Source organism: Tetranychus urticae, chromosome 1 (assembly GCF_039701765.1).
Source record: "Tetranychus urticae isolate SD_2017Ah chromosome 1, NJAU_TeUrti_SD_1.0, whole genome shotgun sequence".
In the NCBI taxonomy this organism is placed as follows: Eukaryota; Metazoa; Arthropoda; class Arachnida; order Trombidiformes; family Tetranychidae; genus Tetranychus; species Tetranychus urticae.
The window spans coordinates 20,671,464-20,698,711 of NC_142958.1; the positions used below are offsets into that span (position 1 = coordinate 20,671,464).

Below are 27,248 nucleotides of genomic sequence, written 5' to 3' on the forward strand. Positions count from 1 at the left end.
GGGTTTAACTTTCGCAGAAGCATTCGCTTCTTATTCGGATGATTCAAGTGTTGAGCTTCCTATGACGAATACAAAGTCTTTCATAATCATCATGGTCGTTCAGTGCCTCCTAAAATAAACACATAGACTAATCGCTTGGTTTTGCTTTTTTTATTTTGAATCACTTTGGCCTGCTTAGTTAATAAGATTTAATCTTGCGTCTGGACGTCTCGATGTTATTTTGTTTTTTACCGGTATGAGAATCTATTACTTTTATGACTCAGATTTTTGACCATAGCCTTATAAATGGCACCAAGCAATTTATTCAAGAAAATAATACCATCAGAATTTCCAGGTTATCATTTTCAAAGAAAATTTTATCTGCATTATTGAATGGTTGATTTCATGATCTCCAATTGTGATTCACATTTGCATTCAAATTATCGCCATTAAAACTTATTTCACTGGACTAAGTGAAGGATTGCTGAAGTTTTACTCTTCTTTTAAATGTTGCAGCTTGAAAGACTTTCAATGAAAGCTTCAAAGATGTGTAAAACTGGAACTGTGCATTGGTCAAAATTAACGGAAAAATTTAAACATCAATAGATCGATAGCGCCATCGATAGATACCAGTAACTGGTCACCAGAGAAGTTTCTCTTTCTTGGGAACTTAAAGGTCAGTAGATGGAGCTAGAAAGAGCTTTAAAGAGAATAAAATTATTTTAATTCTCTTTCGAATATTCGATCAAATTGTTAAATTTTTAACTCTCTTTCAGTTGCTTAAGTTTCTTTAATAATTGTTAATTCAGTTTATATTTTCAATTTACAGTTTTATTTTGATTACATTGTTATTTGAAACTAGTGAACCAATGGATTCTAACAAAGTTTCCGAGAGACGTTCTCAAGATGTTAAACCTTGTGAGCAAACAGTTAAAGAAGCTGATTGCTCTGCTTTCTCTTATGGAGTCAATGCTGAAAATTGCTTAAAACAATTATTGAACATTGAAAATGAGGCAAAGAGATTAAACTTTGAATCTGTAACAATTGCTCATGATTTGGATGTGGAAAAAGACCTGCGACACGCCAAGAAAAAGTATTACAACGAGCTGTGTGAGTTTATGAGCAAAACTCAAGGTTTCGCTCAAAATGTAAAGCAAAAGTGTGAAATTAAAAAAGAGATTTATGGTTCTATTGATAAAATTATTAATGGACTGAAATCACAGGTTGAGGTCTGCAAGGATATTGTTCCCTTGACTCAAACAATTTACGATACTTTGGTCACTCGTAATAAGAATGAAAAAAAACACTACAGAGATTGTGTAATTATGTTCGCCGAGTTTGTCAACGGAGCCGTCGAAGTTAATGGTTTGGGTGAATCTCAAGGAGTAATTGGTAAAGTTGAAATAGGTAATCATAGATCAGCCAACGATATTGCCAAAGATTGCTTAAAAACTATCAAACTGTTGAAGGAGAGAGAGTCCATGGATCCATTTTCAGAGAAGATAGCTGCCAATTTGCGAATTGAACATGAGACTGACCTGCTACTACAGCAAATAAATGCTAAAAATGCGGAAAGTAAAGTCGAGGAAGAGCGATTAGAAGTGGAAATCAATAATAGAGAGCAAAACATCAAGCATTTAGAAATGGAAATTGAAAAGATGAAACAAGAGGCAAGTGCTATTGAAGAAGGTGAAAAGGCAAAGTTGGTTAAATTAATTTACTCAAATATGGAGAAAACTACTTCATTCATCACTATGGGTAAGAAAATTGATGAAATGAAGACCAACCTAGGAGAGCTGCCTTTCATAGAAAAAACTTACCATGAATTGAAAGAAAAATTGGAAACATCTGAAGAAAAGCTTGTTTTATTGGAAAACGAGATCGAAAACGTCAGATTCTCATGCAAGACCAAGCAAGCTCATATTGACGAGTTGAAGAAAAGAAGTGACAAAATGGAAAAGGAACAATCAGCTCAGATTCAGGAAATTAGAAATAATAATGGAGAGTTGGAAGTTCAGCTTCGTGATCTGCAGGTAAAATTACAAGAAGAATCAGAGAGACTCGAAAGAAATAAAAAGACAAATGTAGAGACACTGCAGCGTCTAGAGACTATTGAGAAAGAATACAAAGCTGCCAAAGATTCAGTTCGCCAAAAGAAAGCAGAACACAAGAAAAACATGCGAGAAAAGAGGAAAATCAAAGAGAATCTCGATAAAGAACTTTTCATGCTCTCATTCAAAATGAATCTACCTTGTTGAATCTTTTCCCCATTGTAATCAACAAATGTTAAAAAACAAAAAAATTCATTATTATTCATTATTCATTATAATTGCATATTGTATCTCAAAAAAGATTGTAACCAAATTTCGCGTAAATCACCGAGTCACTTTGAAAATTCAATAAAAAATTGACACTTTAGTTTAAAATTTAAGATCTCTATCTCTAGCTCTGATTAATATTGGAAATAGTGGAAGAGCATTATCTTCGAGAAGTATCAAACATCAACTATAAATACCCATATTAGCATTTATTGGAAGGAAATTACTAAAGAATGATAATTACAAAAAACGTTTGCTATTGTAAGCTTTAAAAACTATCACAGTTTGTTGTAATTTACATAAGCTTGAGTTGAACCTAAAGGCGTCGTAAGGTAAAACTGACGCTTAAGTCGATCCATTCCTTTGTGATGTTCAACTTAACCTTTGAGAAAAGTCTATCTTTATTAGCAAAGGTAGCCTAAGCCATTCATATGCAGGAATTTTAAAGATCCTTCACTTAGGTCAAGTTTTCTTTGTTCATTTTCTCAAAAATATGGCGCCTTTTTAAGAAAATTTAATTCACAAGGAAATCAGGGTAAACTCTTGAATCGACATGCACTCTAGCTTGAGAACAACTGAGAGCAATCGTTTTTTTATTGAATAATCTAAAATCTAAATTAAACCTTAAAGTTTGAACCAATCTTAACCTAAACGCTTAAATATTGATACCATCAAATTGATACTATTGAGAAAACTATCGATACTATTGGTATAAACAAAAATATCATCGCAACAATAGTATTGTTTACCATCGACGATTTTTTTTATTCGTGTAGGCAAGTTTCTAACTAAAAATGTCACAAACTTCTAGCCATTTCAGCGCTCTTGAGAGGCAGCGACTCCGTGAAATCGAGGAGGAAAAACAAAACATTAAACAATTAAGGAGAGAAGTCGCCATTCGAAGGATCAAAGTTTCAAAGGCCGTTGAAGACTTAAAGGTGAGTTGAAATAGTTTTTGTTTTCTTTGTGAGCAACATTTTTGGTAACTTTGTTTTGCTTATTTATTTTTTTATCATTTCTTTGTAATTTAATTGTCTTGTCTTTTCTTTAATCTTTTTACCATCTATCGTTGATCATTTACCGCATTGTGTTAAAGAAATATACTGAAGCCCATGAACAAAAAGATTACCTGTGGAAAGGATTCAAATCGATTAGAGAAAATCCATTTCGAGAGAGACCTAGATATGACATTTGTGGCTGTCTCTTATCCATGTTGCCTTTTTTCGGGTATAATGATCTCTAGTAAAGCATTTTTTGTAACTATTTTGATTACCACACTATTACAATGAGTATCAATGTATGATATCCGTAAACAATTCGTCCAGATTGTATTTGATTTTATTCCAATTATAATTTTATTCAAAGTATCAAAGCATAAATAATATTCAACAGGTATAAAAATTAAATAATTGACCAAATTTGAAACCAGGCTGGAAAAAATAAAGCGGAACCAAAGAAAAAGGTCCAATTGCCATGTATATACCAGTCTTCTAGGTATTTAAGTAGATATGATTTGTGACTTTCTGCTGATCGTGCGAGATGAACCATCGGATCTGTTTCATGGTGAACCAAGAATGAAACAACCAATATACACAGATAGCCAATTGAAAGAGGATGAAGAAGAAGGATGAAGGGAGCAAGAAGCTTTCGTAAAATTGAATTGGAAATGGATACACATAAATAGGTGACCGGTACTATTAGGACGGTAAGAAACAGAGCCAGTGATATGTTTAGAAGTGATAGACAGGATAAAATTAAAGCGAGATTGATTAGTGCTACACACTGACGAGCTTTCAATTGTTCCTCAGATTTTTGCTTCCATCGGAATATCGGATTGAACATTAAAAGCAAAGATGTAGAAATCAGTGTATAATAAATAGTATCTTTGAACTTCAAGTTATAATCATGATAAAGCCATGAATATCTTTGGATTAAAGCGGGTAGAGAGGCGATTAAAAAGCCCAAAACATGGCAATAAAAGTTGAAAGGTAAAGCATTCCAAAGAGATTCAACTTGGGTTGAGTCTTGTTCACTTTTATCCTGATCAACTTTTTTCATGGTCAAATAAATATTTAGAGCTTTGAAAAGCAAAGGAAGAGCCATTAAACCAAATGGAATCATATAATATCCAATTGAAATATATCGACGAGTTGAAGGTAATAAATAGAACCAGTAAGATCGGTTGAATCTTTCCAATAAATTATTTAAACTACGGAAAATACCTTCAATGACCCGACCAACCTGGAAAAGAGGAGCAGATAGATAATCTTTGCGTTGATTGGCCGCAACTTTTCCAATTCCTTCCAAAGTGATCGCTTGTATAGCATATTTATGAAATAACCCGTGAGCTCCGGTAGGTATTGTCTTTGCTTGCGAAATCATCATTGAGGCTGAATTTTAAAAATGGAGGTACAAAGAAAAGATATAAATTATTGAGTAATGAAATATGTTACACAATAAATGACTTTAACCAACAATATTGTAGTGAAAATCACTTTACCTGTTGTTAATGCATAATCTTTTGAAACTTCATAAAAATCTGCTGAGAAAGGATGTGATTTGCCGTGGAAAGTAGGAGTAATTGATTCTCTTGTTGCTAGCTCTACAGCAACATTGAACAAATCCAAATTGGGTAGTTGTCCGTTCAAACCTTCAATCTTAACCTCTAATCGAGCAATATCTTCTTCGTAAACCTGCAAATTCACAGCTGCTTGAATTGGACCACTCTTTGCTTCTAGGTAACCATAGTCAAGAACAGAAGATCGATCAACTTCATGGTATGCATCAAGCCATGCCTGGAATCCAATATATTCTTTGTCACAAACCAAAAATATCAGGTCCTTAGCTAAATAGTTTTTGCTTGAAAAATATTTGGCCAAACTCAACATTAAAGCAATACCAGGTAAGGTTTGTCCATAAACATTATTGGAAGCTCGGTAAGGCGATGATATCACTAATGCTTCGGTGCTTTGAGCCCGTGAAGCTCTTAAAATTGCATAAACATTATTCCCTTTGATTACCTGATGCAAAAATAAAAGGCAATTTAATAACTAAAATCAACGAAAATATCTAAAACTTACTTGTTCTTTACCAAATGGATAATGTAGTGTAAAGTTGTGTTCATAACCGTGCAAGCCAATGGAGTTGAATTCATTGACAAGCCAATCAGCAACTAATTCATTTGGTCGTGATTTAGCGACCTTTCTAAGCCTGGTTAATACATCTTTAAGATATGGTTGATTAGTAAATTCTCGATTAACTAGACCAGGTAGAAGAGCATTGTCACTGAAATATGTTGTGTCAACGTAATTTTCAGTTACCAGAGCAGCAGCAACTATGATTGCTGAGGTGAAACACAAAAAGGACACTTTATTTGCATGATTCCGTAATAATTTCACTATTCCACTCTCTTCACTTGATTTGTCATCAGTTAATAGTCCCATAATTAGGCTAATTAATTGATGTCACCAATAATTAAAAGAGAGGAAAAGAAAAAAAACAGAAAGATGTTTTGACCAAGACAACCACACAAACAAACATTGACGGTACATTGAGGTAACCATGACAGGAATTTACAAGAAGCGCCAATTTTCAGAATCAAAAACTCAATAGATTGTAAATTGAGTAAAATATTTCTTAATTGAGACTCTTTTTTCACACTAATAGATAATTAAAGATAACAATTTATCAAATAATATCGAGAGCAATCCTTTTTACAATAATAACAGTAAAATAATCTAAAGGAATGAACTGAATACTAATGTATTTTCAACCCTAATGCGTTTAGATTCATTACAATACCTAAAATCAATCTCATATTAACCATATTAACATTTAATAGCTAAACTAGCCTTGACAATCAGGATTAGTGATTAACCATGAGCATAACAAACACAAAAAAACAAATGCAATCAACCAAGACAATTAAACGTTCAAACCAAACTAGGTCAATACAAATAATGATTAGTGTTAACTCAACTTGATCAAAATATTTACATTACAATTCAACAGATAACAATATTGAACAACAGTTAACCGTTTCATTTGCAAATCAGGGATTCACCAAACAACAAAATTAGACATAAATACATTCAACAATTGATTTCCTACTCATTTAATGAATCCAAATCAACTGAATCCAACAATAAGCAAACCAAATCAAGCCTTGAGATGAACACAAAAACGTATCAAAACATGTTGAGACAAAAACAAAAATATTGATGTTATATTAGGTCAGCCGGAATCGGTCGTAATCTGAGCGACCACTGACCTTAAATTAACCATTTCTTAACCAGAATTTCATCTAAATTTAAATTATTTCATCTGTTGGGTTGATTCTTCCTGGGAAATGTGTGGCTTGGTCAGAAGCTCATCACACAGATTCACTCTCATTCAAATCTTAAGTCTTTGCTTCACTCGGAACAATCATTTTTTAAGATACTAATTGTTGGCTGGTAAAAACCATGTGAATAATAATATTAAGCTAAATGATCATGTTTATCATTAAACATGATAATGATGGAAGTTTCTGTTCACATTTTGAGTTTACTTTTACTGATTAACTCAAGAGTTGACAAAAGGTCCGTCTAATTGTGATTGAAACCCCAAATATGGACATCATTACTTCTTGATAAGTGTACAACTCATAATCTTAATCATTATCATTTACCTTGGCAACAATAACTATCTACAATAAAAGTAACTCTTACTTTTTCATTAACCTTACACGTTGGGCTGACACGAGACTCATGATGATCATCATCATACTAATTATCATTTCTTCCTGGTAAATTAAGCACAGTAAAAAATATTACTCAGTTTAGTCTAAAATAATTAGTCCTATTGAATACTTGAAATATTAAAAAAATTGCCAATTCTTCCTTCTATTTTTTTTTACTTTTGTTTCGTCTCCAACTAAATACAGTTTATTGACTTGATCATTATTATTACGAGTCATTTTAATATTCCTATAACCCTACTTATTACCCTGATTATTGATTGAAATTAACCTTCGAAATCTTTTATTCACTGTTTTCTGTTCTTCCCCAAACCCAAACATTTCATTTTTACCCAATTTTTCCGTCTTTCCAATCTGTTTAATGGAAGCTAAAGTGAAGCAATTTTTTGATCAGGTAATTGTGTTCATTTAATCATTCAATTGTGATTAATCAAATCCTAAATGGTAATCTTGTTCAATTGTAATCTTAATTCCGTTAACATTCCATTCAATGCTTCGTAGACACAAGTAATGGTGAAAATATCATTTGCTTCTCATTTTGTTTTTTTGGGTTTTCTGGTTTTCTAGTTTTCTAATTTTCTGGTTTTCTGGTTTTCGCCTTTTCTATGTTAGCTTGACTCCTCTTTGATCTCTATTGCTTACAAAGCTTTTACCTTCATTATGTGAATAATTTCATCAATTAATTGGTAAATTGGTTTAGTCTATTGGAAGAAGTGAAAGAAATGAAATGAAATTATAAATCACAAGCGATTCATCTTTTCTCGACCCACAACATTATCTGTTTCACTTGAAATAAATGATTCTTGAACTTGATTTATGCTTTTTCCTGGATTCTAATTGTTATCAAGACAAATTACCCAATAATCATGTTGAAATGTTGATAATTATCAAGCAACTTATAAATACATTGTACATTGTATTAAGCAGTTAAAATTCAAAATGAAGCTGTTTTATGAAAGACAAAAATTAATGTTCAATGATTGAGTCAGCTTCAATTGATTGTTGAGCAACAGTTCTTGTCACTTATTCAAGATTCGTAATCATTCTGGTTTGAATCAGTTTCCTTCAGGTATCAATTTGAATTGCTATGAGACATTCAACTAAAATATTTCATATCCAAAGTCAATTTTTGTTCATTTGTTGACAACGCATTAAGTAGTTCCAAAATTCAAGAGATTCAGATTTTGTTAATTTACGCTTGAATAGATAACAAATCAAATGATTGGTAAACACCGGATGATGAGTAAAATGATGTAAACATGTTTATTTGTTAATTAGTCATATTGCGAGGTTGAATTGATAGTCATCTTGAAACGTCATTGAAGTATTATCAATCAGATCAAATCGGACGATTGATATTGAGTCTGGCTTATTCTAGCTCTAACAGGAAAATCACAATCAAGATTACAGATCCAAAGCGTTGATTGTTTTAACCATCTTCATATTATGATATTTAACTCTATCCTTTGTTGGAAAAATATTTTATTATTATTTTCGAGTAAATAACACAATTAGGAAACAATAAGATTATCAAAACAACATCAACTTTGATTATCATATTTATTCAATCAATCTATCGATATCTCTAATATCTAGATATTGATATTGGCGGTTAATGGATACCGAACGATTCAAGGCAGTTAAAAAACACTGCTAGGCATTTCTGGTGTCTATCTAGTTTTGATTATACGTATCAAAGGTGTGATTTGTGATTATAATCAGTGAATTGATTGTACATCTTGATTATTAGACTATTATTGAGTTGTAGCTTACAAGCGGTGGTCTAATTGATTGTCATCTCAGTGGGATGAAACAATTAATGATAATGTTTAATCATCACTTTTTTCTTGCTTTCACTCATTCTTTATTATCCTCTTGGTTGCTACTTTGTTTCCTAAAGATAATTAATTTGTTAACTTTCGACTGTTACTAACTGTTGTTTTATTTCATCTATCATCTCACTTGTTAATTAATTTAATATGTCACCTAATTCAACCAAATTAACTGAATATCTCCAACAGAACCCGATTGCCCGGTCGTTCATCATTGGTTCCTTCAGTTCATCATGTTCAACATTGTTATTTCAACCTTTGGATCTACTTAAAACTCGTATGCAAAATATTGAATATTTAGCCAATTCTTCTTCACCGTAAGTAAATTATTCATTAAGTTACGTTTTTTTATTGATTTCTAATTTATTGATTACCTTTTTAAACAGAGTTGCTATGCATAGGATGAGAATGGTATCAACTTTTACTGATGTGGTTCGAACTGAAAGTATCATTGGATTATGGAAAGGAACTGTTCCGGTAATTATCTTAAGTTTACTATTAAATTCTGAAGAGATGTTTACAATTAACTCATTTTTCCTAATCTCTTTTATTTCCAGTCTCTTTTACGTTGTATTCCCGGAGTTGGACTTTATTTTGCCTCACTCCATCAACTTCAAACCCTAATCACTGGTGCCAATCAGAAACCATCAGCATCTCAAGCCATGCTTATTGGACTTTCTGCACGTTCATTATCAGCATCGATTTTACTTCCCGTTACCGTGATTAAAACTCATTATGAAAGTGGAAATTTCTCATATAATAGTATTCCAAATGCATTTAAATTAATTTACCACCGACATGGTTTCCGTGGACTCTATTCCGGAGCCTTTCCAACTATATTAAGAGATGCTCCTTATTCTGGAATCTATTATATGTTTTACAGTCAACTTAAAAATATTACAACTTCAGATCATGATGACAAGCGACAACCCAGTCTGAAGACGTTCATAAATTTTACTTGTAGCCTTATTTCAGGTATTTTTGCTTCCATTATTACCCATCCAGCTGATGTTGTAAAGACCAAAATGCAACTTGATCCAAAAGGATTTCCTGAATTAAGTTCATCGGTTGCAATAATATTTAAAGATAAAGGATCAATTGGTTTCTTTATTGGGTTAACTCCACGATTAATGAGAAGAGCTTTAATGACTGCTTTTACATGGACTATTTTTGAACACTGTATTCGTACGTTAGGAGTCAAATAATGTGTTCAACTTCCTAGGAATATATTCATTTTTATCATGTTATCTTGTTATCTTGTTATCATCTTCATACCAATCTCCTCCTCCAAAAACTTGACCTTTTATTTATTTGCCTATTTCTTTTGTTATTTATATGCATTTATTTATTTGTCATCATTCACGTTCAAGCATTCAAGATGCAAATTAAAGCCAAAATCTTATTGATTATTTGATTCTACTTTTTTTTTATCTCATAATCAATCTTTAGGTTACATCTGGTGGTCTGGGTTTGCTTGTACTTAACCCATTTTACTTGGAATTAGATTTAAATTGTCGTCACAATAAGCTGTAAGAATGAAATTGTTATTTAATTAGTAAATTTTTCTACTTTCAGTAGCGAAACCCACAATTTCAGGAAATCTTCCAGGAAAATCAAATGACTAGCATTGTAACACTTTGATATTTCCATTGCTGAACAATCCTCTTTTATCAACTCAGAAGCTTTTTTTCTTATAAAATTAATCAAAGAAGATGCTAGTTTTGAACAATTTAAGTTCAAGTTACATTTGTTATTCCTTATATAACTATGAGAAACTCAACTGGTCAACAACAAACTACAACAACATTTATGCTTAATGACCAGCTACGAAAATGGATAAACTAAGTCACGTTAAATGTCAGATAATTAAATGACACTTGAATGACGATTAATAAGGTAGGAAATAATAACCATACAATTAGAGTAGTTAAAGATGAATTTGAAAATGTAGTTAAGGGTAAGAAGACGAAATTGAATTGAGTAATGGTTACCCCGGAGTCAAATTACACTAGGCTATTACATAAGATAAACTGTTACATTTCCAACAATCAATACAATGAGTAATCAACATGGATATTATAATTTGAAACTAAAATTAAACCCAGTTACACCTGTCGTTAAAAGACGGTTACTCAATTGATTTCAAAAGCGGAAACACAGCGTCAACTCTACACACATTTCGAGGCTTATTAAGCATTAAAATTTTCAGTGAATAGATTTAGAGACTACTCTGGGATTTAAAGTCATAAAGATAAAGCCGCTTCAACAGCAACGGAAAAATGTTTGAGCTCAATTAACCTAATCAGCATCCATGTAGTCGCTGGCTGATTTTCAAAATCATTATAAGACCATTTCTAGAAGCTATATTCGCATCATCTTGAACATTGGATCTTCAGGTCTTGTCTTCCATGTAAACAGTCAGTTGCCACAAAAAAAGACGCTTCAGGGATTATAATCAGTAGCACGTTTTACATGGTTGAGAGCACATTTCTGCCGACATTCGAAGACTATTGAAAATCTTTTCAAGCTTAATTTTTCTTCAACTGACCCATCTGGTTTTAATTGGTTCACCATTTAGGTTTACTGGAAAGATTGGCGTATTAGTGTTGAACATTGGCAACTTTGCCCAGTTCGCTTGACCAATAAAAGTAATCCAATTAATGGAAATCTAACAATGATTTGAAATCATTTTGTAATCTTTCAAGAGTCTTATTAGGTTCACATATACAAAGAGAGTCCACTTGTTCTGTAATTATTATTATTATGGGCTATGTACAAGGCCTTGCAGTTCATTGTAGTACAAAAATGATAAAATCAATCATTTAGACTAGTGATAAAAACTTAAATATTGTACAAATCAAGTATGGTTTCTATTGGCAACAATTTAAACCAGTCGAACAGATAGTCGATAGATGGCGCAGAACACTTGCTCAACTGTTCGCTTTGGTTTACTCGCCAAACTCAATCCAATATACTTCTTTTATGGAGAAAATTCTCTTTTTTTAATTGTGATTATAATTAAGGTTAATTATTTATATCTTACTTTTTATTGTGTTTGATGATAACTTTAAGTTCAGGTAACAAATTTTTACCCAACGGTTTGTTTTAATCTTCTCTCAAAGATGACTATTTGTTTATTAATTGTCTAGACTTTTTTACTTGGATTGCTCAAGAGTCAAAAAGAGAAGTAGTGAAACCCGTCAACATCAAAATTGTTTTCAAATGCAATCTCAAATGAGAATATCTTCAGCATCTTCGAGTGTAACTGGAGGTGCCTCTGGCTCTCTCATGGTTGGACCTAATTTCAAAGTGGGCAAAAAAATTGGCTCCGGTAATTTTGGTGAACTTAGACTAGGTAAGTTTATCAAAGGCCTAAAATATGGAGTTTGGCCTTTTTTGTACTATCTGTTTTCATCTCCCCTCTTTTTTTTCTTAAAACTGGTTGAATGGGAAGATAGTTGAACCATACATATATGAAAAGAGAAGAGAGTAGGAAAAAAGGGAAGGAAAGGAACCATTCACCTTGGCCATCAGTAAATCTTGTAAATGCTAACCTTCTCGTTCTTTGTTTCATTTTATTCCGGCCTTTGACTCTTCCTCTCTCACCTCACATCACCTCTCCCTTCTCTCCATTTCTCTATATATTTCTCCTCTTTTATCGTTCACATTCTCTCATGTTCACTCATTTAACCATCTAATCATAATCTGGTAACATTTATACAACAACCGGTATAATTAATTTATGAGCCATAAGAATTAGATTAATCCGGACTGGATTGATTGTAGTCATGTCTCCAATCAACTGTATTGGCGATAGCTCAAGATAAAGCTATAGGTTGTTAATTTTTTGTCGCTAATTGAAAGAACTTACCGTTTTATTCTGATCTTTTCTTCTTTGCAGGTAAAAATTTGTACACTGGCGAACATGTAGCCATTAAATTGGAAGCAATGAAAACCAAAGCTCCACAATTACATTTGGAATATAGATTTTACAAACTTCTTGGCAATTGTGGTAAATTTAGTTTGTGTTTTTGCACTAATCAAAGAAGTCTAATGTTAAGATGACTTGGTTACTCATAAATTCTGGATATTACTAATGCAATTATTCTTTGATCTTTCCAGAGGGCATTCCTAAAATATATTACTTTGGACCTTGTGGTAAATTTAATGCCTTGGTTATGGAATTATTGGGTCCAAGCTTAGAGGATCTCTTTGATCTATGTGAACGTCGTTTCTCAGTTAAAACAGTCATTCAGATAGCACTTCAATTGGTACGTATTATTAGATCATAAACAACAACTTTAAACCTTATTGTTACTGACGCTTATTTTCTCATCTTTATACAGTTTAATAGGATAGAATATGTTCATTCCAAACATCTCATTTATCGAGACGTCAAACCTGAAAATTTTCTATTGGGGAGGCCGAACTCCAAGAAAACAGTAATCCATATGATAGATTTTGGCCTAGCTAAGGAGTACATCGATCCAGAGACAAATAAGCATATTCCTTATCGAGAGCATAAAAGTTTAACCGGCACTGCCAGATACATGAGTATCAACACACATCTTGGCAAAGGTTAGGAATCCCTTATTTCTTTTTAGTCATCTCATGAAACCGTAAATTTAACAGTCATCCTGTTAATTTAAGTCCTTGTATACTAGTATTTTATTCTATCTCTTCTGAGTAGACATTCTTTTTGGTGAACAAGTTTTTCTCCTTTAACCTATTCACTAGTTTTTTCAATAGCTTCATCTACTTAATAACGTTTTGGTTACAATTTACTTTAAACAATGAAAGCCAAGTCATTCCACACTTTATTTTTTTCAAGCAGCATGAATATGTGTGCTACAACCGATCAGAAAATGATTACAAGTGTGACGGTATTACGACAATTTTGAAGGTTTAGATTCAGTTAAATGCCAAATAATACAATTGAAAAATGCGTTTACGCTTATTGCTGACTTTTTTTGAGTTTTTTATTTGTTTCAAGTTATTATCTACACCAAAAAAAGATCTTTTGTTTTTTTTGTTGACTTCTAAAAAAATAGTGGTTAAGGTTGAATACTTGAACTAAGTAACTATTATAATCAATACAAATTGACCATTCACGCAGTTTCAATTTGAAATTGCTTTTGACACTTGAATCTACGGTCTTATTGGTCAATCTTAGGTATTTTTTAGTGCTTTTCCTTAACAAACTGTAGCATAAGTGATTTTGACTTTTGATGAATCTAATTTCCTTTCCTGCTATCTGGTTTAATCGATAGTTGATAACAAACTCTTCCAGCTTATTTTAGTGTTTCTTCCGCAAAGAGAACAATTGACAATTGCTATGAGTATGAGAAATACTATCTTTTATGTTTCTTGTATAACAGTGATTGTTTATTGATCCTGATTTCTTAATCAGTTAAGATATCTGATTTTATAAATGTTTACTATCGAATAACAAATACAACCACTTTAGCACCCTCTAGCTCGTTTTCAAACTATAAGCCTCACCAAGCTTTATTAATAATATTGAACTTATTTTTTATATGTGTATATTATTGAAAAACTTACCTTAAAGATAATCCAAAAATTTCAGACCTTAAATATTAGCTTTGAAAAAACAAAACTTTTGGTGTTTATATTTGGCTGTCAAAATATTCTGTTGAAACTAGAACTCATTATCTCGTTATCATAGATAATTTCAGATTTTTCTGTTTTTCTAAAAAGTATTTCCCTTCTCTATTTATCAACTCGAGTTCATCAAGCATTTTGAATCCACACCGATAAGATTAGTTGTCATTTTATTGAATTTAATTCTATTCATAGCTATCGAAACATTGCTAATTACAGTATACTGAACCTTGCTCGTTCATTGTTTTGAAATTTATCTAAATCAATTTTTTAATTATTTATTCACAGAACAAAGCCGTAGAGATGACTTGGAAGCTCTTGGGCATATGTTCATGTATTTCCTTCGGGGAAGTTTGCCCTGGCAAGGATTAAAAGCAGATACTCTTAAAGAAAGATATCAAAAGATTGGGGACACAAAACGAGCTACTCCGATTGAAATTTTATGTGAAGGATTCCCAGAAGAGTTTGCTACATACTTACGTTATGTTCGTCGATTGGACTTCTTTGAAACCCCAGATTACGAATATCTTAAAAAATTATTTATCGATCTATTTCACCGAGAGGGATTCTCACATGATGGTGTATTTGATTGGTACTCAGTAAATCAAGTACGTTTCTGATCAATCACAATGAAAACATGCCTTATTCAATCATCTGATGATTTGTTTTTCATTGAATAATCCAGGAAGATTTTATTCCTGCTTAATTAGGCATTAATATACATTATCTAATTAATCTTTTCCTCCTTTTTTTCCTCCATATTTATACAAACTTTCCATCTACTTTTCTGTTGCCATGTCTACCCACTTTTATTGCACTTTCCCACTTTGACCTATTCACTTGTTAGCAATGGGCGGATGGCGATAAAAGTGTAGATTCAGATAGATTTAAAATAAGAGAGAGAAATGAAAGAATTGAAAAGGATTACCATAAAAATATAGGACCTATGAAAGAATACTTGACCCCAGCCGATAGACATGGCTCAGTGCAAGTTGTTAGCTCAACTAACGGAGAATTAACTAATGATGATCCAGGAACCGGTCATTCTAAATCTAGAGTCCAAGATCCGGCTGAAGTGGAGGTTGTATCCGAAACGAAGTAAGTATCTTTCAAATTATCTAATTTACTAAAATATTTTACTTTTTTATAAAATTGTTACTATTATACGACAATTTTTAAATTAAAAATGTTTTTTCTTTTTTTATTATAGATGTTGCTGTTTTTACAAAAAGAAAAAGAAGAAAGCTTCTCGACCCAAAGATTAATTAATGGTATATTTCAGCTTCATCGATCCTAAGCTGGAATGAATCTGTTTCCATAAAATTCCTCTCGGACTTTATATCTGCATGACGACTTAAAGCTCTCTTTCTCTTTCTATATATATCTATCTCTCTTTCTCTCACAATCATTGAATTTTCTCTTACTTTCGTCACTGTCCATCTTCACCATCCTATTTACCATCCTTTTCATCTTTTCATTCTTATCTTCCTTTATATCAAATTCTACTCCGAGAAATGAAAACAGGATACAGCAACGGACCAAAATCGAAACCCTTCATTGTCCACTTAGATCGAGCATTTTTCTGTAAATTTTGAAAGCAAAGTTCCAACAGGATAGCTCATAACATCCTAACATAAATCAATGCAACGAAATGCTTGGAGTGAAATGATCTAAGCGAATTAACAACTTTGATAAATGCTTGCATTTGTCTGGACTATTCTTAACGGAGCATCAGATCATGTTGAGTTGTCTATGTATAAGTACAATTTACTGGCTCTGGTATCAGGCAGATTCATCGTTTTTCAATAAAAATTAATTGTCTGAGCGATAGCAAAGACTTTATCATGACCAAGATAACTCATTTTGCTCATTCTGGATGGTTTAACATTTCACGTTCCTGTGCATCGGATGTTGGATTTTCTGGATAAATCAAATCTTTTATCAGAATATTAGCTCATCAAATTGGTTGAATTTGTTCAAAATTTGCAGTTTCTATCTTTTAGCTCAACCCCCCATGGAATCAAAATGTTCAATGCTCATGGATACAAACCTTTAACCTTTATAGACACTTGAGTTTAGACTTTTATCCATTACCTAGACCAAAAAATTTTTTAAGTTATCGTGATTCTTATTCTCGTTATCAGACGCTCAACGGATCAGTTAATCATAAACCGTACTTTTGATATTTGCACAGTCTTTTATCGGATCTCAAAGTGGTTTATAAATAGAATGCGAAAGTTCTATTGTTCTACCTGAGTTTCAGTGCTGGTCAACAGTTAATTAGAGTTGATGATACAGTTGTACTAAAATCTGTGATTAAAAAGTAAATTTGAAAATTATTTGATGAACGTGAAAAAAGTATTTCATTAACGAAAACGATCATTTGACCTAGTCCATTTGACAATTAAAATGTTACCAAAAAAAAACCATTCTTTAAACAATGAGATTGACTCCCTGGAACACCAATGAGCAAAACAATCTCCAGTTAAGAAAAGGGCCTCAAATCATCTCTTGAAATCAAATTTGGTTGAAAAATTACACTTCAATTGTTAATTTTAACTTTAATACACATTAAATTAAATTTGATTATTGAAACAGTTGACTTAAGTCTTGTAAATACAGTAGTGGTCAGGGTTAATGATTTGATGTGAATAAGAGGTTCACTATGAGATATGATTAGTAGAAAAAAATTGAACCATTTTCCAGAATCAACCATCAATTGTCTGAGAAACTCACTAAAATAATTATTAAGTTGACATCAAGTTAAAGGTTTAATTGCTTTTATTAAAAATTAAAGGAAGCAAATTGCGAGGACAGAGTTCATCTGATGCTCTAGCTATTGATTTGCCGCAGTTTTGCATTAAAAACCAACACTTGTTCAAATACCATTTACCATCTGAACCACAAACTGGATCAGGAATTGTTACACATCGCGTTGGACAAGGATTTGGCTGTTGTACACACTCTTTCATATCAACCACTGAGAGCTTTTTTCTGCAAGACAAGAGTAAAATAAATTAACTTGATTAAATGACAGTAATTTGGGGAAAAAGGAAATATAAATTAAAAATAATTATATCAATAAACTGGGAAATAGATAAATTATTTTACCCGCAGTTTTTTTGACGCATAACACATTCATTGCGGTAGAGCTGCAAGTCAGATCCACAAACAGGTCTGTCAACTAATAAACAGTGTTTCGGGCAGTGCTCAAGTCGACGAGAAGATCCTGATCAGTTAAAGAGGCTGTTTAATAAGCTATTGTTGACAATTTAAGTCTACTTACGTCTAGCTGATTCAATACAAAATGATTTGTTCACAGCTTTAACCTTTTTCTTGCCACAATTCATCTTCAACATTAGGCACTTGTTTGAGTACATCCTATCATCGTCACCACAGACTGGATCATATATTTCAAGGCAAAATTCAGGACAAGACGATTCTCCCATGCAATAGTTCAAGTCTACGACCGTAACATTTTTACTTGGGGAATGGGAAATGATTAGTAAATTGTCTAAATTTGATTAAACTTCAACTTACCCACAATTTTCCTTTTCCATCTCACATTTTGATCGATACATTTTACCATCAGAGGCACAAACTGGTGAATGTTGGTTACATTGTTTTGGACAGTTTGTTTGTTGATTTTTGATTTGAAATGAAATTTGTTGACCTGAAATTTGTTGATTAACACTGTTAAACGACCATCTTGAGACAATTAAAAATAGATTACTCACTTAATAATGATTGAAGTAAAAATCCAAATAAAGCAGCTAGAACTGTTGACTGCATTATGGGTGTTGTTCAATGGAAATAAATAGATGCGAAATTAAATGTTATAGTTTGCTATCCAACAATCAACTGACTGATCAGAGTAACTAATGGCTACTTTAATATTAATATTTGCAACCTTGAGATGGTTGTTTTCAATGATGACCATTGCTTCCAATTTCATCTCCAGTTAGCTTTCGATTTACATTCTTACTTGCAATTATTCCTTCAATTCTGATTATTATTATGCTTGAGCCTCTGTTTTGTATTTCTTTGTATTCCTCAATTGTTACTAGAATTATTAAAACCTCATTGCTATTCTTAATGAAATTGAATCACGCTGAGATGAAATGTCTATTTTCAATTTCATCAATCTAATGTTTCAGCCTTCAAGTTTCGTCTTGTTTAGTCTAGTTGCATTTAAAATATAAAATCTTATGATTGCCATTTGATTTTGAGGTTTAATAAACAATTCAACCTCAATTTAAATTGACTCAATTCATAGAAAATATATTTTCAATTTTTAAGGCATCAAAAACAGTAAGCTTGGCTCTTGGTTATTGGTTGAGTTGCAAGTCTTTGTAATTTCATGTCAACATCTAATGATTGATTTGTGAGGTTATTAAGTTTCTGAGTTAGATTACCTTTTATTCTTGAAAGAAATTTTGAATTATATTGTTCAGTAGATCAACAGCATGAAAATTGTTTGCGATTGAATGTTTGAAATATTAAAATTGATGTTGACTGCAAAAATGGAGAGCAAACTTCAATTAAAATCCATATCAATTTTGATCTTTCATTCGCACAGTCATAAAATGAATGTAAGATTTCACTAGCATATAATGATTGAATTAATCAATGACGGTTGCATGTTTAATTTCAGTTTATTGTTAATTTTCAATTTCTGAGCTACAAGAGTTTCACTTTGAATACGGTCCCCAGTTGGCGGTTCAAGTTTTTGTTCACAGCGTTCAACATTTAGTTTCTCGCATGTACAACCATCAAAACTGATTATTTAATTGCTATTTGTTGAATTTAAAGACTGTCATTATCAGCTTGTGTTATTAATAATAGCAAATATTGGAAAGGTAAGTTATTTCTCTTATTTACTCCAATTACTCTTGCATGCAACTTTCCTTCCAAACATTCCACTGCTGTAAACTTGAGACCTTTGTTTAACCAGATCCAGCCATAACAAAGTTTCATCGTCAATTCATGTTTAAGTGTCTGGATGGGTTTAATCACTTCAATCTTCTAGTCGTTAATCTACTGTTTAATCCGTATGCAACTGTCTTTTGTTTCTAAGTTTTGCTCATCAAGTTTTGAAATTGAAACTGAAGATAATGATAATGATAATCTTCTCAAGGGAGATCGTACCACTTTAAAAGGAGTTAAATGTTAATTTCGCTTCAATTTTCAACTTATAATGACCCAAAGCTGGTCTGTTTTAGATTTTGGAAACAACTTTGCAGTTTACATTCAGTTACTTCGTCTTCTTTCAGCCTTTTTCAGCTTATTTTTGTGTTTTATATTTCCTTAAAGATGACCATCATGGAGAACTCGAAATATAACTCAATTGTTGAAGACTTCAGACAATTGAGACAAACCATTAAAGCTGTTGATATTCAAGATGTTTTGGACGCCTTATTTGAAAAATATTCAAAAGAAGGATATGAAGAAAAGCTCATTCTGAGTTTGATCATGTATGTACATCAAAGTGATACAAGAGCTAAAGTTGGAAAAGTTGACTGGGCTAAAGCCTATGACGATTATAAAAATGGAAAAGGTACCATTCTTGAGATCGCCAAAGAGCTGGATATTAGTCCAACAATCGTAGCCAAAAGATTTCTTCTCAATATTAGTGATAAACTTACTGTTAAGCAGTGGTTACAAGACACTAATGAAATTCCCAATGGTAAGTAAATCTGACAAATTACCTTATAAAATCTTAACTTATCGTTTCCTCTACTTTTCACAGGAGAACTTGCAGTTCAAGTAATGATGGCTCAATATGCAGATCCCATTTTCGGTCAACTTTCCCATTGTGTTATGCGTAACGCTGGAGAACTATTTGAATATGAAGTTGCTCAGATTCTTAAGAAAGCTCGCATTTCTTACGCTTCAGAAAATTCACTAAGGACGAAAGAATTCGATGTTACTCCAGACTTCAAACTAAACATTCCAATCGAGATAGTCTTATCATCAGACAATACAAAAGCGTACATTTTACCTCCTGTAAAATTACCTCTATGTCAGTTGTGTTCAACTGATGAATTTTCAAGATCAAGAATTTTCATTTCTTGGATAGAATGTAAAGCTCTTTTCGCCTCTGGACACTGCCACAAAGACTATCTCAAGTATCAGTTCAATTCGTATGCCAATAGATTCGGTCGTGGTCTGATCTTGTATAAATATGGATGTACACGTAGTGTGATGAAGAGAGATCCCAAATTAATAATTGCCGAAGAACTAGTCTATCATGAATGTGCAAATCAATTGGCAAACCTTCGTTTGTGATTCTTATCTGTGATTTCAAGTTTATTTAAATTTGTGATATCTTGTACAATAATTCAATCGTAATTTTTATATTTTTATCAAAATTTATTTAAAACCCATAATTAAATAAGTTTATAGTGATTTCTTAATAGCTTACAGTTTTTGTTCCATGCCATCTCACCAAATTCACCTTCATTTTTGTCAGATGTACAATTAGAAATTAGATGTAAAAAAATAATCAATTGTTGTCCAACTGAGTAAACTATTATATTCAAATAGTGACAAGGACAGACAATTCAAAATATTTACTGAACTACATTCAGGAGAGAATGCAAATTAATATAAATTTGATTGTTCTTGAGTCTACTCATAATTTTAAATTAATGAGCAAACGAAGAAACCAAATTCAAGGCTTTAAACTCTTCTATGAAGGTGAATTGTAGAGATGAAATTAACAATAAAACACGTCAATTATGAGTCTATTTAAAAATTAATGAAGAAAATGAAATTTCAAATTTCCAATCAAATGGTCGATGGTTATCCAACATGAACTCTAACACCACCGCCTGGAGCAAGGCGATTCCTCGCTACACCGACTTGAACCAAGCCACCCAATACATCGATTCCCAAACCAGAACCTTCATACCCTTGGTCACGATTAAGATTGATGATTCCTCTGATAAAAAGATAAAATATATCTAAATTAATACTTGTTCAACATTGTTTAATTGATTAACATGTTAAAATATAATAAAATCAGTGAAATCTAAGAAACGCTCAACACTGATAGAATCATTTTGTTTAATACCAAAGGTTATAAGATGTTAATGTTATACCAATTCAGTAAATGAACAAGGAAAATGAATTAAATGTCAAACTCATCTGATAACATCTCAACACAGCAATATATTTAGATTTATAAAGATGTAAACAATTTATAAACAATTCTGTTGTTTTATAATCATTACAATGAAATCTATGTCGTCAATTGTTTACAATTTTATTGTATCTCTAAATGTATTGCTATGAAGAGAGGTTTTGTTCATCAAATTCAAATTCTTAGATTGTTTAATTACTTACGGAATGTTGAGTCCGAGCCATTGAGGAGCTGCTAGGGTATAGCTGATGGTTATTGCTAAGAAAATGGTACAAATTACGAAAAGGTTGAATTTCATTTTGGTCGATGTTTAAAGTTGACTAAATTTGAATAACAAAAACTAAACGAAGAGATTCGAGGAAATTTTTACACGTTAATGTTGTTGACTGGTTCAAGATTTGTTTAAAAGTGAACAATTTTACCAAGATGAAGGTGATTAAACAAAGCCAGGTTTTGTTGGGGAAAAGGTTGGCTTCATATTGAGACAATCTTAGCAATCAGCGCAGTTGTTGTTGTTTCTTTAATTGTCATTCGTTTAAACCAATCATGGGTTCAACTGAAAACCACCCCGGGTCAGGTTCATGATAATTAGACAACTTTAAAAGCTTTTGCTCTCCCTTTCAGGTCATACCAGTTGCTGTTAACATAATCCTTTAAGCAATAAAAGCACCATAATGTACCTGACATTGCTCTCAAGCAAACAAGATCTTCAGTTTTTAACAGCTGTGACCTTCAAAGACTAAAAAAACTGGTTAAATGGTCTAGATTTGTGTCGTCAATCACGTTGACCATAAGTATCTCAATGGTCAAACCTGTGTGACAAACTAGACCAATCCAAATTAGATGAAGTTGCTTTTGTTTACAAATTTTTTACAGATTATCAAACTATGGCACAGAAAGGGAAAGAAAGGAAAAATGCACCTAATTAAGCAATCAAAACAATTTAACCAAGATTCTGTCCATTAAGATCCAAACAATTTACTTTGCTGGTTTGTTTAACTTGAACCTGAGATTTAGCAACAATTGAAAGTCATTTTGGTTAACCTACAAGGTCAGAACATATTTAACAGCCATAGATACCAAAATTTATTGTCAACGAATCAAATTGTTGGATTAGGGATAATTCAATGCCTGATAACTCGTTGATCAAGTTTGATTTATCAATAATTTATCTGATTTAGTTTACGAATTGCTTTTATTTCAAATTCACCGGGCATTTCTATTACATAAGATAAAGAAAGATGGAGCTAGAAATTGTTGTTACTCAATATAATTAGGCAATAAGCAAATTGCTTAAAGCTGTTTGGTGTTTAAATTTTTTACAATTTGAATTGCAGCTGAACCGGTTTAAATTTGATTTTGATTGACTAACTTTTTCATTAATCATTTTAATTTTCATTTGTATAGTCAAATTCATCCTTTTCTTTTAATTAAAACCACTGTCAATATTTCTAGTAAAGTTACTTCTTCCATATCATTTACACGTCGATTTCGTTTTCTTCCAACTCTTTCATTTTGTTTTGATTTGATGTACTTGTGATTGTGATTGTGTCTCTCTGTTTCCCTTGTCTTGTTTCGCTGTGCTTTCATCTTTTAATCAGCCCTTGATCTAAAGTAACTTGAGTATCAAAATTGAATCTTTCTAACTAATTGGTTCGTGGTTATTGGTTTGGTTAATAAAGAAAATCTAATTTAAAGCTAATTTTGCAAGCAAGAAGAATGAAATTAAATTAAAATCGTTATTATTATTCGATTGAACTCGTATTGCATTAAGTAATTAGACCATGGGGTCTCTCATATCCCTATTAATGATGTCTCGGACTGTCCAATTTGCCGGGATAGTTGCGTTGTCATATGCGTACGTTTTATTTACTCCATTCACAAAAGTTGAGGAATCGTTCGGGATACAAGCGGTTCATGATTTCATATACCTTGGGTTTCCTCGAGCACTGGACATAGCGAATAGATATGCTAATGGCACTGCTGATATATCGATTAGTCCAAAATTTCCTTTAAAATTAAAATTTTCTATTGAACCGACCAATATCGTTCATTCGCATAACTACAGTGGTTGGCGTTGGGATCATGAAGAATTTCCAGGTAATTTTGTCCTTTTCAATATTAAATAATCATTATTGTTATTATTATATAGATAACATAATTACTTAATAATTGTCAAAGTTTGCATATGTTTTAGCTTTAAATTCACATTTCTTTTTTCAATTTTACAGGGCCTCTTCCAAGAACATTTATTGGTCCATTCATTTTGAGCTTATTCGCCTTCCCTTGGTCCATGAATACTCGAATACTCGAGAAAATATACATCCAGATAATCGTTAGGATAATCCTGTCAAGTTTTGTGCTTCTTGGATTTTTTAATTATGCGTGTGAAGTTACAAGAAAATTTGGACGTCATACGACCAGTGCTCTTACCATTTTAACGGCATCACAATTTCACTTTCTTTTTTATGCATCAAGGCCTCTTCCAAACACTTTTGCCTTGATTTTAGTCTTGTTTGCCTCGGCTAAATGGCTTTCTGGACGCAATACTCCATTCATTATTCTATGTGCAATAACTGTTGTGATTTTCCGTGCAGAAACAGCCCTTTTATTTGGTCCCATGATCATCAGTTCAATATTTTTCCAATATAATCTTGATATATCACATTTATTTCTAGTCGGTATTCCTGCTGGATTAGTTTCTCTATTTGCTACCGTCCTATTTGATTCATTTATGTGGCAAAGATGGGTTTGGCCAGAAGCTTTTGGCATATTTTTCAACGTTTACCTCAACAAGTCAGCAGAATGGGGAGTTCAACCCTTTCTTTGGTACTTTTATTCAGCTCTTCCACGATCTCTACTTTTCTCGCTTTTCTTTGTACCATTTGCATCAAGACGGTGTATGAGAACCTGCTTTGCAGTTTCTTTCGCATTTATTTTTCTCTATTCATTCCTTGGACACAAAGAACTGCGTTTTATTATATATTGTCTTCCATTACTTAACACTTGCGCTGCCAACACGATTGCTATTACTGGATATCGATTTTTTACTCTTAAACCTTACCCTGAAAGTTGGTTGATTTATATCATTCGCAAGCGTTTAGGTTATGAAGTTTCGACCGAAGAAGAGGCTGAAGAACAGCGACAGATAGAACAAGCAAAAGAAGCTAAGAAAAGAAAGTCAAAAAAATCCAAGGCAAAGTTACCCGATAAATACGACGCAATACCATCACACGCATCTCCCGGAACAACAGGCGATACACCATATTACCCTGCACCCGGTACTTCGACACAAAATGTTCGTAGACGACGAGGACAAAACAGAATGTATTATGATGAAGTTCTCGACACTCAATATTCTAGCATAACACAATCTGTATACGAGATTAATAGAAGTGCCACATCTGAACAGCAAGAAACCCCACCAGCAACAAATCGACCTGCATCCATCGAAAACTTACCTCCATCTTTTGCCTATTTCACGACAATAATTCTGGTCATCATGGCTTTCCATATTTGGGTAAATATTGGTTGTCTTGTTTATGCTTCTGTAGCCTCATGGCACAACTATCCTGGTGGTGATGCTGTTAATTGGACAAATAAACGAATCAAGTCAACCGATTTGAAAAGTTTTAAAGCTCAGGATATCGGTGTTTATGTTTGCAATTTAGCTGCTCAAACGGGTTTCACTCGATTCCTTCAACTCAATGGAATAACCTATGACAAGTCTAAAGATTACGCATTAATGGCCAATAAAACTCGGAGAATAGCGAAATGGAGAACTCGTAACCCTAAATTGAGACCATCTGCCATTGGCAAAGATTTTAAGGTTGTCTATTTCATTTTGGAAAATATTGATGTCGATTTTTTGACCAGATCTTGCTCTTCTACTGCAAGGATACCTAAAAAAGCACCCAAAACAAAAACTACGATCCGCTTATCTGACAATATTGAATCCGTTGTTTGTAAATTAAGTCCAGATGCACAGGACTGTAACCTTATCAAAGCAGTCAACGGGTACGATGGAATTGATTTAAGTCGAGCACCCAAGAGTGTATTTGTGTTAACCGCTCCTAAATTGTGGATATTCCGATGCGTTACACGTTAATACAAGTACTTTTAATGTAAAATTATCTTTACGTGGGATGTACATTTATAATTATATGTAAAAAGCTCAAGTTAATTGATACCCAATCGATGAACTAAAGCTGTAATTTGTTTCTACACTCGGTGCCAACAATATCGTGTTAAAAATTATTTCAAGCATCAACCTGGTCATATTCAAAGATGAAGCTGTGTGAATTTAAATTTTGATTTAATCTTTTGGGTTAAATTGCGGAATAAACATTACCTTTATTCTGGTGTTGATTATTGTAAATAATTTATCAATTCAGAATCTGGTAACACTCATTTAGATGATCACTATTGGATAAATATCAAAATGAGCACAATCAAATATATAGAATAAATAAAATCATTTTATACTTGTTTTATTGTATACCTGCACCGATTGTGTATCTTAATCCTTGCCAATTCTTAAATCACTGAAAACAAATAAAACACGAAATAATTATAATACAATGAATCTTAAATACTCAATCTATTGCAATCAAATACAATCTTAATGCTTACCTGATTCAATATGATAGCGATGAAATCAAATTTCAATCTCAACTAATAGTCTCAACCATTTCTCCAGAGAACTTGATCAATCAAGATTAGTATGAGTTAATATCAAATTATGATTATTAAACAGTTCTGTGCGAATAACCATTAACTTTAAATTAGGTCAGAGGTTTCAGTTAATTAAAATTCTGTCCACTAAAAATCAAACTATGTTTCACTTTCTTCCGCCTATTCAACTTTAAACCTGTAATTTATTGCCCATTGAAAGTAATTTTTTCAACTCGCAAGGTCAACAATTTAAGATCCAGAAATTGACTAACAGAGATCATTAATGTTTAAATAATTCAATAACCTTGTACAGAAACAATTTGGTTAATCAATAAGGGCAAGATGTTATAATTAAGTATCAAAGCTTAGAGCATAAAAAAGCTGAAAAAAGACTCATAAATCATTAGCAAATTGCAATCTCAATAGCTAAAGGTAAATATTGAATTTAACTATTAATATATTTAGTTGGCTTGAACTCTCTCTAAATCAACCACTAAATTGTTCATTTTGCTCAGTAATTATCTTAATCAACTGGTTTTCTGGTTTCACTTTTGGTTCACAATTGTTCACAATAATGATGATCTTTTTGATATGATCAATATATTATGATGAAAAGCCATGATTAACAATCGAGTTAACACACAAGATTGACATTCTGGTTGGTTGTTTTAGGTTAACATGAAAAAAAACTCAAAAAATGGTATATTGATGGTGAATCTTGAAGATATATTAACTCAGAACTGGTTAAGCTAACAATTATTGTTGTAATCATCACGATCATATTATTATTGTAAATCAACTCAACCAAATGTTTATTTAATCATTTATTTGTTTAATTCACTTATTTCAATTGTTTGCTCAGAATCTTCATCAATCTTTAATCTTTCCGCTCTGAAAACAATAAAATACGGAATAATCATAAATAATTAAAGAAATCAATC

At 32.2% G+C, this 27,248-nt stretch overlaps 7 protein-coding genes and 1 long non-coding RNA gene across 9 annotated transcripts; 5 read left to right on the forward strand and 3 right to left on the reverse strand.

The window, feature by feature from the left end:
* The first annotated feature begins 3,017 nt into the window (after nt 1–3,017).
* Nucleotides 3,018–3,698, forward strand: LOC107359253 (guanine nucleotide-binding protein subunit gamma-1). Its single transcript, XM_089266735.1, has 2 exons — nt 3,018–3,235; nt 3,394–3,698. Exons 1-2 carry the CDS (start codon nt 3,092–3,094, stop codon nt 3,538–3,540), a joined length of 291 nt encoding a protein of 96 aa, XP_089122861.1. The 5' UTR covers nt 3,018–3,091; the 3' UTR covers nt 3,541–3,698.
* GAA1 (glycosylphosphatidylinositol anchor attachment 1) lies at nt 3,618–5,828 on the reverse strand. The gene is made up of 3 exons (XM_015925733.3): nt 5,378–5,828; nt 4,798–5,317; nt 3,618–4,687 (listed from the first exon to the last, which is right to left on the reverse strand). Exons 1-3 carry the CDS (start codon nt 5,738–5,740, stop codon nt 3,699–3,701), a joined length of 1,872 nt encoding a protein of 623 aa, XP_015781219.1. The 5' UTR covers nt 5,741–5,828; the 3' UTR covers nt 3,618–3,698.
* Nucleotides 5,829–8,684: 2,856 nt separating this feature from the next.
* LOC107359324 (mitochondrial glycine transporter) lies at nt 8,685–10,276 on the forward strand. The gene is made up of 3 exons (XM_015925808.3): nt 8,685–9,184; nt 9,254–9,344; nt 9,425–10,276. Exons 1-3 carry the CDS (start codon nt 9,015–9,017, stop codon nt 10,070–10,072), a joined length of 909 nt encoding a protein of 302 aa, XP_015781294.1. The 5' UTR covers nt 8,685–9,014; the 3' UTR covers nt 10,073–10,276.
* Nucleotides 10,277–11,845: 1,569 nt separating this feature from the next.
* On the forward strand, nt 11,846–16,346 carry gish (casein kinase I gish). 2 transcript variants are annotated; one of them, XM_015925551.3, is made up of 8 exons: nt 11,846–11,944; nt 11,990–12,222; nt 12,769–12,879; nt 12,990–13,138; nt 13,214–13,445; nt 14,778–15,097; nt 15,337–15,587; nt 15,700–16,346. In XM_015925551.3, the coding sequence occupies exons 2-8, from the start codon at nt 12,090–12,092 to the stop codon at nt 15,752–15,754; spliced, it is 1,251 nt and encodes a 416-aa protein (XP_015781037.1). In that variant the 5' UTR covers nt 11,846–11,944; nt 11,990–12,089; the 3' UTR covers nt 15,755–16,346. The 2 variants fall into 2 exon arrangements, with proteins under 2 accessions (XP_015781037.1, XP_015781038.1); XM_015925552.3 differs by having other exon boundaries at nt 12,017–12,222.
* A 906-nt stretch (nt 16,347–17,252) lies between these two features.
* LOC107359105 (uncharacterized) lies at nt 17,253–18,379 on the reverse strand. The gene is made up of 5 exons (XM_015925553.3): nt 18,227–18,379; nt 18,030–18,162; nt 17,776–17,972; nt 17,601–17,718; nt 17,253–17,483 (listed from the first exon to the last, which is right to left on the reverse strand). Exons 1-5 carry the CDS (start codon nt 18,279–18,281, stop codon nt 17,261–17,263), a joined length of 726 nt encoding a protein of 241 aa, XP_015781039.2. The 5' UTR covers nt 18,282–18,379; the 3' UTR covers nt 17,253–17,260.
* An 812-nt stretch (nt 18,380–19,191) lies between these two features.
* LOC107359102 (CDAN1-interacting nuclease 1) lies at nt 19,192–20,897 on the forward strand. Its single transcript, XM_015925550.3, has 3 exons — nt 19,192–19,348; nt 19,803–20,175; nt 20,239–20,897. Exons 2-3 carry the CDS (start codon nt 19,803–19,805, stop codon nt 20,775–20,777), a joined length of 912 nt encoding a protein of 303 aa, XP_015781036.2. The 5' UTR covers nt 19,192–19,348; the 3' UTR covers nt 20,778–20,897.
* Nucleotides 20,771–22,052, reverse strand: LOC107359103 (uncharacterized). Its single transcript, XR_001568015.3, has 2 exons — nt 21,837–22,052; nt 20,771–21,432 (listed from the first exon to the last, which is right to left on the reverse strand). It is a non-coding gene; the product is annotated as an uncharacterized LOC107359103 (long non-coding RNA).
* Nucleotides 22,053–22,966: 914 nt separating this feature from the next.
* Nucleotides 22,967–26,218, forward strand: Alg12 (Alg12 alpha-1,6-mannosyltransferase). Its single transcript, XM_015925617.3, has 2 exons — nt 22,967–23,733; nt 23,865–26,218. Exons 1-2 carry the CDS (start codon nt 23,418–23,420, stop codon nt 25,739–25,741), a joined length of 2,193 nt encoding a protein of 730 aa, XP_015781103.1. The 5' UTR covers nt 22,967–23,417; the 3' UTR covers nt 25,742–26,218.
* Nucleotides 26,219–27,248: the final 1,030 nt, after the last annotated feature.